The sequence below is a fragment of the Megalops cyprinoides genome, chromosome 24 (assembly GCF_013368585.1).
Source record: "Megalops cyprinoides isolate fMegCyp1 chromosome 24, fMegCyp1.pri, whole genome shotgun sequence".
NCBI classification, from domain to species: domain Eukaryota; kingdom Metazoa; phylum Chordata; class Actinopteri; order Elopiformes; family Megalopidae; genus Megalops; species Megalops cyprinoides.
The window spans coordinates 3235483-3249193 of NC_050606.1; the positions used below are offsets into that span (position 1 = coordinate 3235483).

At 50.9% G+C, this 13711-nt stretch overlaps 1 protein-coding gene across 6 annotated transcripts; it reads left to right on the forward strand.

Moving 5' to 3' along the window:
- The first annotated feature begins 285 nt into the window (after positions 1–285).
- LOC118770865 (elongation factor 1-delta-like) lies at positions 286–12484 on the forward strand. 6 transcript variants are annotated; one of them, XM_036518618.1, is made up of 11 exons: positions 295–361; positions 1981–2022; positions 3197–4029; positions 5522–5639; positions 7614–7685; positions 9821–9883; positions 10435–10519; positions 10749–10837; positions 11065–11265; positions 11538–11732; positions 12333–12484. In XM_036518618.1, the coding sequence occupies exons 3-11, from the start codon at positions 3197–3199 to the stop codon at positions 12369–12371; spliced, it is 1695 nt and encodes a 564-aa protein (XP_036374511.1). In that variant the 5' UTR covers positions 295–361; positions 1981–2022; the 3' UTR covers positions 12372–12484. The 6 variants fall into 6 exon arrangements, with proteins under 6 accessions (XP_036374516.1, XP_036374511.1, XP_036374512.1 ...); XM_036518619.1 differs by lacking the exon at positions 9821–9883; XM_036518620.1 differs by lacking the exon at positions 7614–7685.
- Positions 12485–13711: the final 1227 nt, after the last annotated feature.

Consider the following 13711-nt stretch of genomic DNA (forward strand, 5'->3'; position numbering starts at 1 on the left):
CTATGATGTCATCATAACACACATATCCGCTCAGCGAGCGTGTGGCGTGGTATGTCAGAACGTACCAAATTCAAAAGACCATATACAGTGGAAAAATTACCAAAAACCCTATGAAAATATACACAGACCAGCCGACACGTGTATAAACCGTAAAATCAGCGAAAAGTCAGCCCGTTTCTACTTGCATGGACATATCAAATCGAGACTTTGCCATGCTAAGTGCGCGAAATGAACTATCCCACTCCCGATTATGAATGAGATGACGTGCTTCCCTTTACCCTCTCTCTTTCCGTTCTCCGGATCGCGGCTGCGGAGCAACACGCGGACCACCGGCCCCTTAAATCACTATACATATCAAAGAGTGAGTCAAATAGCGGAGTTGTTTGGGACATGGATCAGTTTTTAATTTATTTATTTTTGTAATATCTATTGAAAGTCGTGTTTTGCTTGCTTGGTCTTTCCTTGGTTGTCTCTTCATTGGACTTCGCAAATTAGCGCTCCTGACAGCAAAGCTGAATGCATGTGTCAAAACGTGCCGCGAAGGTGGATTTAACAACAGCTAAAACATTACCGCTAGCTAACGTAAAGTTTTGCTTCGGGAGATGTGTTTTGACACCAGAAACGCCAACAATATTTAAAAGTAGACGAGCCAGAGTACGTGGTTTGTTTTACAATTTTTGAAGTTGCCATGTGCTGAATTATCAAACTTTTCGAGTTAGTTTGTCAGCAGTTTTAGTTAGCTAGATAACTGGTTAGCAGACTAGCTACATCAGCAAATCGTAACACCCAAGGCACACTGCAACTGCGGGATGTAGTCACAGCTTTCACGAAATTTAATCTCTAATAAAATAAAATTCCCGTTTGCTGTATTTCCCAAACGTAAATCTGTTTTGTCTCCCTCAATGCTGTCAAGGATGGAGAAGTAAGTATCATGTAAAATTTACTTCAGTTTACGTAGTGTAGTTATGTGAGAGTAACAACTCTTGAAGTTGAGATCGGTCAAAAAAAGAGGCGAACGCACCGCCACCTGTTCGCTAAAGGGTAACGTTAGATCGTGGGAGTGATCACTCTGAAAATGACAGGCTGCTCCCAAATTTTTGGACTCGGGGTCGTGAATAAATCCGGAGAAGTTCTGATTCATCCATGCCATGTGCAGGATCCGGTGAAGTGTTTTCCGCTGAAGTTATTTTTCACTTGGTCGTTTGCTCTAGATTCCGCCTGTTGCTGGTCTCCCTCTCCCCCTCGTACTAAGTTTGGTGCAGCAGTCGGTTATGTAAAGAGCTGTAAAACCTCGGCTAAGCAATTCATCAAATGAAAGTAAAGGGAAGCCCCTCCGTGCTGCACGCAGATTCCGGCAGACTTAAATTGGCTGCGCTGCCATTTGAAACCGGCGGAGTCGGGTGAACAACAGCGCACCCTTTAACGTACCGGACCCGTCGTATGAATACGCGTGTCACTGTAAGAGCACCTTGTTTTGGGTCGGTTTCCCGTGTCTAAGACGCGTTAGGTTCAGGCTTCGCTGGTTTTAATTTATACTTTGAGTGAGAAATTCACGTTCTTTCCTTAATTGCTGATTTTGTTGCGGTACCATGCTGTGTAATTTTTTTGGCCTTCCGGAGCACACTGGAAGAAGGGTTCTTATGCATTTCAGCTTACACACAGGAGATACACTGTCGGTAGCAAAATGTTTTAAAAATAGTTTATATTGTTTAAGGGTCGATTACAAGCATTGTGTAGGCCCGTTCTCTCAGCCTTTTCCCTACAAGCCTCAACACGTTTAATGCACAGAGCATTTAGGAAAAGGTAGTCAGGGGTACAAAGAAAGAACCTCGGGCTGTTCCAGGCGCTCTACTGGAAAATTGTGCATGACGCGATAATATAAACATAATAATACACATACAGGTATGCATGCTCGCGAGCCAGCCAGCATTGTAACCATTGTGTTGTTTTTTCCCCCCTCGTTGCTCACGGATTGGAAAGAGCCTGTAAATTGTGCGTTTTTTGCCGTGATCGCCGCGGAAGGTGAGTAAGGTGGCGTCAGGATGCCGCACGGCGTCAGAACAGTGTGGTGCAGTGCGCAGCGTGTTTCCCTCTAACCCGTGCCTGCGCCCTGCTTCTGCCTACACCCGTGCTGCGAACTGTGCAGTGTGCGTTGCAGCTGTGCCTCCAGTGTTTTTAACGGTGATCCGTGGCCCCGTCTCCACGCTCTGGCCTGGCTGTGTGCTCTGGCTGGTGTGAGATTCCGTTGCTGTGTTTTTTATTTATTTATTTATTAATCGTTCTTCTCTTTACACTTGAAATGGGAGAATATGCACTGGGTGTATCCCGATCTCTTCTCTGCTGGTCCAGGGTCATGGTAGGTTTTGAAGTTAAGGGTTAGGGGTATTGGTTTGGCTGGAGAAACTGAGCAGTTGCTCTCTGTTGAGAGGAAAAACTCCTGGTGTTCTGTTCGCTGTAGAACAGGGTACCTTCACTCTGTGCCCAGTGCTTCCAGTGTTGGGTTAATCAGAACTCAGAACTTAAAATCAAGAAAAAGTGCTTGTCCTCATTTCAGCACAGTTTTTTCTTCTGACCAGGTCAATGTTTGGTCCCTATTTTGTTTTGATGGACGTTCGTCAAACGTTGACAAAGGAGAGTGGGATCTTTTGTAGCTGATGTGGATACTCAGTTTCATGGTCATGAAACCGTGATGGAGTTTTAGGCTTAAGTGCCTGTCTCTGGAAAGGGGTGAAGCAACCCGGCCCTCCCCTCGGGGCAGAGAACCCCAGAGAAGAGATGATGTCACAGTGGCTTTAGTCAGAATGCTTCTGTGTTTTTGCCCTTTCAGAAAGTTCCATTTCATGCATCCCTCACTGCACGCTTTAAAAAAAGATGGATTGTGGGATTGATCCAGGGCCCCTCCCCCATAACCACTAGTACCTTGGGAGTGTTCCTGTATGTAATTTGGACTGTGGAGCGTGATTATTGGGCTTTCATGTTTTTGGTCGGGGACACTTAAGGTCTGGATCCGAAGGACACATTTCAGTCACAAAGGGCTAAAAAATGAAAAAAAGGTTCTGATGTCCTTCATCTTCCAGTTGAATCTGGATCAACCCCACCGTACTTAACCCCTCCCCTGTGTGAGAGACTAATCTCCCAGCCTTTCCCTATTGCCTCTCCCTCTCTCCTCCCCTCCTCCGCTGCACTGGGACACAAGATGAGTTCTCAGAGGGACCCCCCGTTCCACGCAATGGACCGGACCAAGCCAGATCAGCTTCAGGTGGACAGCACCACTGGCATGGCTTTGGAGGGGTGTCCGGGGGCGGGCCGTGGGGTGGAGAAGGGGGCTGGCAGCCACGCGAGCGGAGAGCCCCAGCGCGGGGGCAAGGGGCTGAGGTGGCGCAAACGCTCGTCTCACTCGGAGGGCCACTACCCCGCCGAGGAGGATTGGTCCCCCGAGCCGAGCCCGGGCCTGCTGGGCCTATGGGCGGAGCCAGTGTGGTTCGGCCGCGGCCCCCGCGAGCAGGCCGAGGGCCCCTCCCTCCCATTGGCCAGCCAGACGTCCTGCCACCGGCAGGTGAGGGTGATGTGGATGAACACTCCGTCCTCCGACCCGGCCGAGCAGCGCTCCCACCCGAACCTCCCGGCCCCCTCAACCCCCAGCTCCCTCACCCTTATGCCCACCCTCGGCACCCCTGATGAGGAGTACCTCTCGCTCGGCCCCTCCCCCGGACCCCCTCAGCAGAGGCCCAGCCACGCCCCCCCGCGTGGCTCCACTGCGCCGCCAAGGGACGCGTCCACGGAGAAGCCACACCCCCACCTGGCAGTGCCCACCTACCGCCAGAGGCCACACAGCCAGCCCAGGCTGCCCGTCGCTGGCCACGCCCACGGCCATGGCCACGCCCACAACCACGGCCACACCCGCGCCCCTAACCAGTGGAGGAGGGGGCCGAGGGGTCAGGGGGTGCGCCGAAAGAGGTGGAACTCGGAGGCTGACGCCGACTCTCCAAGGCAGCAGTACCGGCTGGGCCCGGGAGCGATCCGGCCTGGGTCTGTCTCTCCGCTCTGAACCTCCCATACGCATGTCTCCAACCTGGGCCATTTACACTCACTCACTCGGGGGAAGTGCTGGATTGGCTCTGCATTTACGCGTTGTCACCTCAGGGGATTGTACCCTTTTCAAACAGCTCATCATTGCCAGCAGTAATTTTTTTTTTTTTTTCGGTTCATATGTGAAAGTGCCTACATGTGTCAGTGGAAATTCTGAGGATTCTGAGAAACTTGTGTAGTTTTGGAGGCTTCGTCCTTCTCTGAAGTCGACTCAGAAGTTGCTACAGTATATTCTCTCCTTTTGGTTCTCTTTGCATTGACGTACATGTGTGTATCTATCGTAGGGATGTTTGGGGGCTTTGGTGTGCAGTTTATTCAACAGCTGTGTGGTTTTAAAAGGCTCCTGGCGTTTTTGGTGGCAGAGTTTAAAGTTCCGTGCAGTGCAGATGCACTGGGGAGGGTGTGGTGCATGTGAGCGTTAGTTGTGCAGATTCTGCAGAAAAGGAGAGACAGCTTTAGGTGGCTTTTCTCTGGGATTACAGGGAGCATTGAGAGTAGTGGACAGGCGCCATGCCGCCTGTGCTGAGCCGGCTCTTTCACAGCGGAAAGGGAGGGTGATGCCGACCCCCACCCCCCACCCCCCACCCCACCCCCCACTCACAAAGCTGTCTGATCACGGGTAGTGTGGGGAGCAGGAGGGACACGGGTTCAAATCCTCATGCAGGACACTGCCTTTGTGGCCCTGATGGAAGAGCTGCCTCCACTGACTCGGTTAGCGAGTGCAGGTGGAGCTGGAGTTTAGATTAGCGCAGGTGTGATTTTGGGTGCAAGTTTGGTGAAGCTGACCTACCGTGCAAATAGTGCAAGGATGTGAGCTAAATTCAAACTGGCAGGGGGCATTTTGGGGACACGAATCTGTAAGCCCTGCTGTGACGTTGCGGTGTGGCGAGTGACACACTTCAGGACGCCGGTGAGGGTTCTGTCAGCTGTTCTGACTGTTCTAGAATGGCTTTTAGCACAAGAGGTGACAGTGTTCCGGGGGGCTGTCTCAGAATGTAATGTGGTGAGCATTTAACGGGGAAGACACACACACACACACGCGCACACACACACACACACACACACAAGTTCACAAGTTCATAGGCTATGAATAATGAGAGAGCATAAGAGAATCCCTCTCTTGTGTTGGTGGACAGTTGAAATGTGGGGTTCTGAGAGAAATTCAGAAAAAGGTTATTTTTATCGTCGCAATAACTGACCCTCGGTTGGAAGGTTAGTGATGTCATTTTAACTTTCTCCCAGACCCTCCACCTCATTTTACCTGTGGCCATCATTGTAAAAGGAGACATTGTGTATTCTTAAAAAAAAAATAAAATAAAAAGATAATGTTAAAGAGAGATATTGCAACTAGTATGTGTGAAATGTGCCCCATATGTTGAGCATATGCGTATGCTTATCGTAGCCTCCTCTCTCCCCCCGTCTGTCTCTTCAGCACCATGAGTGCAGCGCAGTGCCTGGCCCAGGAGAAGATCTGGTTCGACAAGTCCCGCTACGATGAAGCCGAGCGTCGCTTCTACGAGGGAGTGAACGGCCCCACGCATGGAACACAGGTACTGCACCCCCTAGTGGCCCGGAGGGGGGACTGACTGCGCCGGAGGGGGCATTCCGGGGCCGTGTCTGGGCTCTTGTTCACGGTCACTATCGCTGCAGGAGGGGGGGTTCTGGAATCCTGGGCCTGAATCAGCTCATGTCCTGTTCCCACCTTCCTTCCCCTGCCCCGCCCGGCCCAGCACAGGGTGGGTTCGCGCCTGAGAATTGGCTCTCCTCTGAGCGGTTGAGAGTTGTACGCGCTCGGCTTAAACCCGGCCGCCGCTGCGTTCGGATGGTTACGTTCCCGGGCCTTGGGCCAGCAGCAGCACCCCTTTACATCCCCGCCTGTTTGGGCTGTCCACAAGGGGGCGTCTCATCCTGCACGCGGCAGTCGGAGGTCTCTCATTGGCCAGACAGAATTCCACAAGAGTGGGTTGGAGCTTGAGTTTTAGAGAACTCTCCTCTGGTTATCGGCCTCAGAGTCTGCAATGTGCAACAGTCCTGCTCACCAGCAGGCTGGATCCTGTTATACGTACAGGAGTTCTATATGTGTTTGAAGGTTGCATTCAGCAAGTTAATTAAAATACAGTCTGTATGGCCAGATTTTCTCGATGAGGTTTTATCTTGCCATGAAGGAAACTGGGGGATGGCGTGGTTTTAAGGCACTGAGATGGAGAGTAGCAGTTGTACTGGTGTGGGGGAGAGTGAGTTAGTGCTGGTGTGGGGGAGAGTGAGTTAGTGCTGGTGTGGGGGAGAGTGAGTTAGTGCTGGTGTCGGGGAGAGTGAGTTTCTCAGGATTGGTGTCGGGGAGAGTGAGTTAGTGCTGGTGTCGGGGAGAGTGAGTTAGTGCTGGTGTCGGGGAGAGTGAGTTAGTGCTGGTGTCGGAGAGAGTGAGTTAGTGCTGGTGTCGGAGAGAGTGAGTTAGTGCTGGTGTCGGAGAGAGTGAGTTAGTGCTGGTGTGGGGGAGAGTGAGTTAGTGCTGGTGTGGGGGAGAGTGAGTTAGTGCTGGTGTGGGGGAGAGTGAGTTAGTGCTGGTGTGGGGGAGAGTGAGTTAGTGCTGGTGTGGGGGAGAGTGAGTTAGTGCTGGTGTCGGGGAGAGTGAGTTAGTGCTGGTGTCGGGGAGAGTGAGTTTCTCAGGATTGGTGTGGGGGAGAGGGAGAGGATCAGTACGAGGCTGGTACCTGGAGGTACTATGCCTCTATCTGTCCCAGGACATGAGGCGCAAAGGATGGGGTAGAAGGGAGGCCCTGCTAAGAAGTTTGGCCTTCCTGGTGCATTGGGACTGGTCCCTTATTGCTGCATTTTAGGTGAAAGGGGTTGATAGAACCTAAGCCAGCATGTCAGTTTAATCACGGTGGTACAGTTCTTATCCTGGACACCAGGGATGTGTTCAGCAAACAGAGCCGCGGTTCAGAGGTGCTGATGGGAAATGAAGTCCAGTGCTAGAGTGAAAATATAACTCTATAGGCCTGAAGTATGGAATTCCCCTGGCATACACAGCGTTGTTAAAGCGTGTGTCGCGCAGACGGGGCACTGCTGGTGCAGCATGTCGAGGTTCACCTGAGCTGTAGCAGTTGGCATGGTGGCGAGGCTGCGGTGCCACCCGGCAGGTTCGAGTTGCGTTTGTGCAGTCGATGATGTTGTCCCTGTTTTTTTTGTGTTCTCTGCCGCAGGGAACACTCCGAAGCCCGTGCAGTTTGTGGGCAGTCGGAGCTTCGGTGTGCATGATCATCTGAGATTAGTTTGTGTGTCTGGCCGTGTCTGTGTCCGTGTCAGCGTGAGAGAGAGAGGGAGAGAGCAAGCTGTGGTATGCATGTCATTCTCTTTTTTGATTTTTGACTTGCGTGACCATCTGCTAGTGTTTGCATGCCTTTTTGTGTGCGTGCATGCATGCGTGCGTGTGTGTCTGTGTGTCTCTGTGCACGCGCGATCGTGTGTGAGTGTGAGTGCGACTGTGTGTGTTTGACCTGCCTCTCTGCCCCCCCTCACTGCAGGAGTCTGGAGCTAATACCATCCTGCAGGACATTGCCAGAGCCCGTGAGAATATCCAGAAATCTCTAGCCGGAGTGAGTACTGCACTCTGTCACCCAGCCGCCCCCCATCGCCCTCCCAATCACCCACCCGCCGCCTCCATCCCCCTCCCCCTCCTCCGCCCTCCTCCATCCCCCGTGGACCGAGTCGCCGCGCCCATCCTCCTCCTCTCCCCGGCTCGCCGTGTCCACTTCTCTCCGGCACACCTGTAAAACCCCATTTTACGCTTTTCAGTTTGTTTTTTGATTTGATTTTTGAATCGGGCAGGTCTCTCCAGTCCCGTTCCCAGCGGGCTCCAGTTTCAGACTGGATGCTGCGCCCGAGATCCTCATTGGCTGTCTGAAATCCCGCTGGGTTTTCATTGGTTGCCGCGCTCTGAGGATCAGTCCAAGATGGCGATGCTGACATTAAGACCTTTGCTGTGCCGATCCATATGTAGGCCAAACCTAAAACAATATCTCAGTATGTTAAGACAGTATGTTGGTAAATCTGAGAATAACCAGGCCCAATGTGCTGCCCAACATTAGTTATTGTGCCATTGTGCTTTGGTTCAGACATGTTCGCCTCACCCCTCTGTTGGTTGCTGATGTACGTTCTCAGACAGGGCTGCAGTACCCTATGCAGAACAAAACCTGTCAGAGCAGTTCAGCACCATCCACTACAGAGCAAAAGCAATCAACCAAGCACAAAGATGCAGTTAATGTGAATTCAGAACCTACCGCTTGTGTTGGGGGAACTTTTGTACCTGAAGTATATGTGAAGCTTGGCCGGTTTAAAACTGCAAGCCCAGAGTCTCTGATCTGCATTTTATTGACGAGCTGCGTGGCTCCATGTAGCCGAGGGAGCCGTCTTGATCCGTTCTCCTTCTAGTTTTGATATTTTGGATTGGAAGCTATTTCAGCTCTTTGTGCAAGAGTCCTTGTAGCCTTCTTATTTTGGATCGGAAGCCATTTCGGCTCCTTGCGCCAGACTCCTGGTAGCTTTGTTACTTTGTATGGGGAGCCATTTTGGCTCTGTGTGCACGAGTCCTTATTGTTTTGATATTTTGAATCGGAAGCCATTTCGGCTCTGTGTGCAGCACTTCAGTGCTGTTGCCCTTGTTGCTGTGATATTTTGTGACCTCATGGTGCAGGCTAAACTCTGCTCTCAGGTTTCCCTGTTGCCGTGGCGGCTTATGTAACGCTGGTTCAGACGCTTCGACGCAGAGAGAGGACTCCTGGAATGTGCTGTAAAATGCACCACGCTTTTGGCACCAAGCGAGCCATCGTTGCGTGTGCGTGTGTGTGTGCGTGTGTGCGTGTGCGTGTGTGCGTGTGTGCGTGTGTGCGTGTGTGCGTGTGTGCGTGTGTGTGTGTGTGTGTGTGTGCGTGTGTGCGTGTGTGCGTGTGTGTGCGTGTGTGCGTGTGTGCGTGCGCGTGTGTGTGTGTGCGTGTGTGCGTGTGCGAGCGTGTGTCTGCATGCGCATGCCCTTGTGCGTGCTTAAAATGTTGTCGTGCATGTTGACACATGTACCACAGCTCTGTGTGTCTGTTGTATGTATTTCTGTCATGTAGTGGTTATTTAGCAGACTGCTGCATTGTTGCCATTGGGTCTCTGGGTGATCTCCACATGAGGGTCTTTGCCCACTGTAGGCATCTGAGAGAAGGTGGTCTATAGGGGAGTTTAGGAGTGCACTATTGGCATCGGCAGAAATGAAGTATTCGGTTGGTGTGTTTGCATAGAGCCCTGTCTCCACCGTGTCATTTTCATTTTGTGTGCGCGTGTCTGTGTGTGTGCGCGTGTCTGTGTGTGCGTGTGCGTGCGTGTGTGTGCGCGCGTGTGTGTGCGCGTGTGCGTGTGCGTGTGTGTGTCTGTGTGTGTGTGTGTGCGTGTGTGTGCGCACCTGCGTTATCATATATCATACTGTGTAAGATACTGTACCATCATGTCACTCCTCAGGGGCCTCTCCGGCCTCCAAAACCCTGAACAGGTGCTGATCATGATGGTATTTCAAACCCCTCAGAAACTTAACTGAACATCTATGCTGTGCTCTTGCCCTTGCTCTCGCCCTCTCTCTCTTTGGCTTTCTGCCTCTCTCTCTCTCTCACACTCACATTCCCTGCGTCCTTGGTTTCATGCGACTCTGTCCTTCCTCCCCCTGCGTCCTGCCCCCCCACCCCCAACCCCCCAGTTGAAGACAGCACTGCAGTCGGGCAGAGGGTCTCACCACCCCAGGAATCGCCACAGCAGGCCTGTAAGTCCCCCCCCCAACCCCCTCGCCCCCATCAGAACCTGCCTGCTTCCTTCTCCTGCTTGCTCTACCCACAACCCCTTTCTCCTGCTGCTTACTCATCTGCTTCTCTTGACATGATGAATTGTGTTTGAAGAACTAAAATAAATCAGTCAACACTACAAAAAAAAACATGCCTGGGAATCAAACTACTATAGAACGGCTGAGTCAGCCCAAGGGTGTTTGGTTTTCGAACGGCTGAATGCAGTTTTGGTTCCACCGAAGCCTGAGGATTACTGAGCTGTTCAGCTGGGCTCGGTCCTGGCAGCTCCCTGACCCAGGCTGGTCAGTGGCAGGTTCTCTCACAGCATGGAGTGTTCTCTGAGCCCCTGTGTTCTTCTGTCTGCATCACTGCCCTGCAGGTCCCAGCCCTCCGAAAGGCCGTGGTTGGACTGAGGAGCAGAGCTGAAATCACTGTCTGTATCTGTGTGCAGAATGGAGCCCTCCTCGGGATGTCTGTCCCAGTGCAGCGTTGTGAACTCTTGACCCTTGACCTTTGACCTGTGCTTTTGCAGAATGCGTCGCAGGCCGCCGGGGACCAGAGCGAGCTGGTCAGCCGCATGAGGAGCCTGGAGCTGGAGAACCAGAACCTGCACAACGGTGTGTGTCTGTGTGTCTGTGTCTGTGTCTGTGTCCCTCTGTATTCACCTGTACTGGGGAAACCTGCCTTCTTTACTTTTGTTACTTACTCTCTCCCTCCTGCCCCCTACCTCTTTTTCTCTCTCTCTCTCTCTCTCTCTCTCTCTCTCTCTCTCTCTCTCTCTCTCTCTCTCTCTCTCTCTCTCTCTCTCTCTCTCTCTCTCTCTCTCTCTCTCTCTGTGTCTCTCAGTGGTTGAGGATCTGCGCTCAGCGCTCTCTCTTCTGGAGTCCAGGGTGGCAGCCCTAGAGAGAACACCAGCAGCAGCTCCATCTGTCCAGGTGAGGGAGGGGCTTAATTCCTCTGTGTGTCCAGGTGAGAGCCGGGCTTAAAGTGTTCAGGTGAACACATCAATGATGTGTTGTGAGGGCCCCTGCAACTAGCCCACTGCAAAATGCTCCCTATGTGCCAGTTGCCATCGTGCCAGCGTTCTGTGCATACCAGGCGTGTGATTATGATGTCATACTCCTGCCTGTATGACATCATTGCCCTTCCCCCCCGCCCCCAGGTCACCTCTGCTCAGCAGCCAAAGGTCCGCGCCCCGGTGGAGGAGGAGGACGATGACGACCTGGACCTGTTCGGCAGCGACGAGGAAGAGGACGAGGAGGCAGAGAGAATCCGCGAGGAGAGGGTGAAGGAGTACTCCGAGAGGAAGTCCAAGAAACCCGCCATCATCGCCAAGTCCTCCATCCTGCTGGACGTGAAACCGGTGCGCCCTCATGCACACACTCATTTGCCCACGCGTGTGCATGCAAACGTTCACGCGCACTCACGCGCACTCACGCGCACTCACACGCACTCACACTCCAGTACATCCTACACACACACGCAGAGACACACACACACGTACACACACCCATGTGAACACGCATGCATGGAATGTGTGCATTCAGTGCAGGACTATTAAAAACTCAGGTCTCTGTCTCTCAGTGGGACAGAGAGAGGTGCAGCTGTACAGTAACCCTGCTGTCTGTGTCTCAGTGGGACGATGAGACGGACATGGTGAAGCTGGAGGAGTGTGTGCGCTCGGTGCAGGCCGATGGGCTGCTCTGGGGCTCCTCTAAGCTGGTCCCCGTGGGCTACGGCATTAAGAAGCTGCAGATCCAGTGCGTGGTGGAGGACGACAAGGTGGGCACAGACATGCTGGAGGAGGAGATCACCAAGTTCGAGGACTACGTGAGTACCCCATTCGCCGGTCTACACACCCATCCGCCTCTGTAGGTACCTGTCCTGCCTATATAACTAACACGCTAACACCCTTATACCGACGTGCGACACATCTCTATAGCTACATCCCACCTGCTTGTATATCTGCAGTGCATACTGTGTTCTACATACACCTACACCCCATGTGTATCCTGTAAAGCTCCACAGTGAGTTGTGGGTTGTGGATTGGTGAAGGCCATTTATCCAGCTGTGTTAGTTATAAAGTATGTGTTAGAGCAGATCCTTCTAATTCTCTGCACTCCAACCTATAATCTGGCAGAAGCGCTCTTTAACCAACCTATAATCTGGTAGAAGCGCTCTTTAACCAACCTATAATCTGGCAGAAGCCCTCTTTAACCAAGATGTAATCTGTTCAAGCCCTACCACAAGTTAACTTGTGCAATCTGACAGGGCAAGGGATGCCAAGTATACTATTAATACATCAGTCACTAGATCACAGAATCCAATCATACACTACAGACAGAATCATATTACCTGTGTGAATGTGCTGAATATGTTTGATAGTTACAGTGACCCCAGTGGTGATTATCTCTCTGTTCTGTGTTTCAGGTCCAGAGTGTGGACGTGGCTGCTTTCAACAAGATCTGACCCCTACAAACACACACACACACACGCACACACACACACACACACGCGCACACACACACACAACCCAGCTGTTATTACTGCCACAACACGGTTACAAATAAAGAGCTCTGAGCACAAACTAACTCTCTTGTCTGTGTTATAAAAACTCACACTGAGTTGTTCTATAAACCCGTGTTTCCCAACCCTGCTCCTGGAGGCACACTGTCCTGCATATCTTCCATGTATCCTTCCTGCTTGACTAAATCAGGTGTGCTCAGCTAATCAAAAGTGCCACTGATGAGTTCAGTCAGGTAGGTAGAGCAGGGATAGATAGAAGATATGCAGGACGGTGTGCCTTCAGGAGCAGGGTTGGGAAACGCTGCTATAAACCATACATTATGGGCACATGCATACACACAGTCTCAGCATGTAAACACACACACAAAAACTGAGCTAATTATGTATGTTAAATCCTGAAAACAAAAACTTGTTTATTTCTGTTAAAAACAATTAGGATAGCAGAATACCAGAAACAAAACAGTACAGTAAATGTTACAAAAGGAAACATTAGTTACTGTAAACTATTCTAACTGTGGCACCTACACCATACATTCCTGTTCTTGCTCACGAGTAACAAATTGAAAGCATTTTGCTGGAGAGAGATTATTTTATTGTACATTCATTTCAAAATGTTGAAAGTAATAGTAAAAGTAATAGAAAAAATGTAAATGTAAAACATACCTGGAACAAAACATACCTGGAACAAAATAAGGGTATTCCACCATTTCAGGATGGTCTCCTGAATTGTTTGACGCATGGAGCATTTTTTATGTTAGGTTGCCAGTGTTTTAAACACAGATAAATACATTACATCCCTGGACATAATATGAAACATGTATATACATTATATACATACTTACATTTACACATACACAATCAATGTTTTCATAACTGAAAGAACTTCAGAGTTGAGATACCTACTTATACTCTTTATGGTTTCATCATCGGTTTCTATTTATTGAAAAATCATTCTACCTATTCGTTTTTTAGGACAGTGTACCCCAAATCCAAAGCCGGCATAGAGGGGCTGGGTGAATGTGGTCTGGACTCTGTGGAGGAGGGTCATTGTGTCAGAGATGCTGTAGAAGGACAGAGTTCCTGCCTGGTGATCTAGGTGTACTCTTATTTTAGATGAGGGGGGGACAGGAATTTCAGTGCTTCTGCTATTGTGCCAGAAAGTGCATGTGGAAGCAGAGCAGCACAAACTCCACGATTTTTCATTGTGACCAAAAACACAGTCTTCACCTGTGCCTTTCCTCCTGATGTCTTTATATGAGACTGCTACATGAACCCCCTCATCC

Coding starts and splice junctions, on each gene's coding strand:
- LOC118770865 (XM_036518618.1), top strand. CDS start 3,197: ATGAGTTCTCAGAGGGACCCCCCGTTCCACGCAATGGACCGGACCAAG. Junction 5,640..7,613: donor GCCCCACGCATGGAACACAG/GTACTGCACCCC, acceptor CCCTCACTGCAG/GAGTCTGGAGCTAATACCAT. Junction 7,686..9,820: donor TCCAGAAATCTCTAGCCGGA/GTGAGTACTGCA, acceptor CCAACCCCCCAG/TTGAAGACAGCACTGCAGTC.